At 41.3% G+C, this 2967-nt stretch overlaps 1 protein-coding gene across 1 annotated transcript in view; it reads left to right on the forward strand.

The window, feature by feature from the left end:
- The window catches only part of SLC4A1AP (solute carrier family 4 (anion exchanger), member 1, adaptor protein), a 42936-nt gene that overhangs the window by 20187 nt on the left and 19782 nt on the right, over nucleotides 1-2967 (forward strand). Inside the window, exon 5 of the mRNA XM_012652413.1 lies at nucleotides 2112-2223. Within this exon, the coding sequence (XP_012507867.1) occupies nucleotides 2112-2223 (112 nt within the window). The remainder of the gene's footprint in view (nucleotides 1-2111; nucleotides 2224-2967) is intronic.

A 2967-nucleotide genomic window follows, 5' to 3' on the forward strand; every position in this document is an offset into this window, starting at 1 on the left:
TCCAGCATAGCACCCAGTAGCCTTGTGTGCTATTAAAATTAAAATTTTTTAAAATTAAATGAAATTAAAAATTCAGATATTCACACACACTAGCCTCATTTCAAGTGATCAACAGCTACATGTGGCTAGTAGCTACTGTATAGAACATTTCCATCATTGCAGAAAGTTCTGCTGGACAGTGGTTGCTTTAGATTGTCAGTAAGCATTTATTAAGTCCCTGACCCTTGTGTATAAAACCTAAAACTTGATGCTGGGAGCATTACATAGAAGAGTATCTAGATATTGAAAGCTACCTCCTCTTATAGATGTAGAAGTAAAATGTTTCTGGAGCCCTTTCTCGTCTGTACAGAAAATTTGTCCCCAAATTACTAGCAGGTTTGTTCAAAGATTTATGTATAGTTTGGATATTTAATACAGTAATTCCTAGATCAGTCCACAAAAGTCCATTTGGCCCACATGATATTTGAGTTACCTTACTGATAATGAGGAGACAGGTTAGTGGTAGAGTTACACTTCCTGGGTTTAATTCTCGGCTCTATCAATTACTTTTTCGGCATTTTGGGGCAAGTTATATAACTTCTTTGATCTCCACTTTCCTCATCTGTAAATTGGAGGTAATGATGGTACAAAACTTAAATGAATAAAGTGCTTAAAGTACTTAAACTTAAAGTGCTGGCATATATATATTACCATCATTTGTAACGTTGTTTTTGAAGAGAAAAGGTAAAAACTCTGGAGGCATATCCGGGGTAAACAAACTATCAGTGAGCTTTAATTCCAATTCTATAATCCTTTAACTTGATAAATCAGCCCTTGCAGGGTGTTCTGGGCTAGAAGCCATACATCAGCTTCCTCCAGAGCCTCCTCTCCTGCTGTCAGTCTGTGTGTTTGTTTGGTTTCTCCTTCCTTTCCTACTTTTATACTGGCCTAGATGCTGTGTATCTTCTCCCTCCTCTTCTTACTTGAGGTTTGAACTTCCACACTTTATGTCTCCCACACTCACCCCCCAAGCAACTCTTGATGGTGATTCCCATCTTCTGCTTTTTTTGTCTCCTTTGGGCCAATCTTTGCACAGGCCAGCCCAGCTATTTGGTATAACTGAAAAACACCTCTGTTGCTGTTGGTTTTATCTTTCTATGCCAGAGCCTTCCTGAGGCCTTCGAGGAAGGGTGTGAAGGATAATGGTTTGGCAAAGGGTCTTTTGGGCCAGGCAGACAAGAGTCTTCTGGTGGCCTTAGCAAGGGAATGGATTTTATCTCTGGTAGGGAGAAAGAGGGTAGGGCTGGGCCCAAGAGGGCCACTGAGGGGATTAGACTTAGGTAAAAGAAGGTAGAAGTGGCAAGTGGGGCTTCAAGGTGGGCCAGGGTAGCCAGTGTCTGGTATGGGTCACTGTGAGTCAGGAGTGTCAGTACTGTCCTTATACTCCAGTTTGCAGGGCTGTCCCTTGGTCAATGTGAAGAAAGTGCAGGGCTTTCTTCCCTAGTCTTCTGTGGTTATTCTAACTTTTCCTCTGTCTCCTCATGCCATCCTCTCACTGCCACCTCTGTCTACTCTCTGAGTGTCTTGTCAACTCAACTGCCATCCCTTTTGTTTTTACTCTGTTTTCTCCTCCCCCTTTCTAATTTCCACTTTTCTCTTCTTCAGCTTTGGCCTAGTGGGCTTAGCTTTTATGACTATGTTTAGCCAATGAGAATGTTGACAAGCTTACCAGTTGCGGTGTCTCTCACTATGCCTTCGTCAATATTACAAGGGTATCCTCCCAAAGTCACTCTTCAGAGGTTGGTGGGAAATAGGGCTTTATACCATGGATCCATCCAAGTAAAAACATGGTCATAATTATACATTGTCCTTTGCCAGTGACCTTTGTATTGTAGTCATTTCATGGATTTGAAGCCATATAGCATGTTGCAAATTACTAGACTAAGAGAGCAGGCTCATCTTGCCCTTAATAGCTCTGTGTCTTTGACAGTCAGGATTACTGTTGTTCATTCAAACTCTGCTGGCCTGAATACCTCTTTCTATTGTTGCATGCTTAGATATTCATTTTGTGATAACTTTTGTTTTGCCAAAACTCACTGGAATAGATATGTATAATTATTCTTTCTTCCTAGGACTGAAAGTCAGACTACAGATGCAGAAAACAAACCTAAAAAACTCTCATTGCCTCTCTTCGGTGCCATGAAAGGAGGAAGCAAATTTAAATTAAAAACTGGAACAGTAGGGGTAAGTTGTGAGTCAGGGTGTTAAACTTTTAGCCCTTGAGTTATCACTGAGTTAGTTTTTCTTTTTTTCTTTCTTTCTTTTTTAAAATGCAAATGAGTCATTCCCTCCTAATATGAGGAAAGGCTATGGGCTTGTTCTGATCACATCTTTTCCAGAACTTTGTTCTTGAATTTTTCTCTTCAGCTTAGGGTTATCAGGAATTGGTGAATTGATTCATGCCACTCAATTTGCAGGTAAATGATTTGTAAATTAGAATACCAGTTTGTTAATTTCTGATGAATGTTGCATTTAAGAATGGATCTTGGGCCAGGCACAGTGGCTCATGCCTGTAATCCCAGTGCTTTGGAAGACTGAGGTGGGAGATTGCTTTAGGCCAGGAGTTTGAGACCTGCCTGTGCAACATAGCAAGACCCCGTATCTACTAAAAGTAAAAAAAAAATTAGCCAGGCATGGTGGTGTGCACCTGTAGTCCCAGCTACTCAGGAGGCTAAGGCGAGAAGAACACTTGAGCCCAGGAGTGAGCCTACAGTGAGCTATGATTATGTCACTGCACTCCAGCCTGGGTAATGGTGAGGCCTGTCTCTTAAAAAAAGAGAAGAAAAGAGGGTTTCCTGTATTAAATGCTTTTTCCCTGGTGGATAGATGTAATATTCAGACTATATTGTTAATAACATAGTGTGTCAGCTGGGCGAGGTGGCTCACGCCTGTAATCCTAGCACTCTGGGAGGCTGAGGTAGGAGGATC

This window comes from Propithecus coquereli, unplaced genomic scaffold, assembly GCF_000956105.1.
Source record: "Propithecus coquereli isolate 6110/MARCELLA unplaced genomic scaffold, Pcoq_1.0 Scaffold39, whole genome shotgun sequence".
Classification (NCBI taxonomy): Eukaryota; Metazoa; Chordata; class Mammalia; order Primates; family Indriidae; genus Propithecus; species Propithecus coquereli.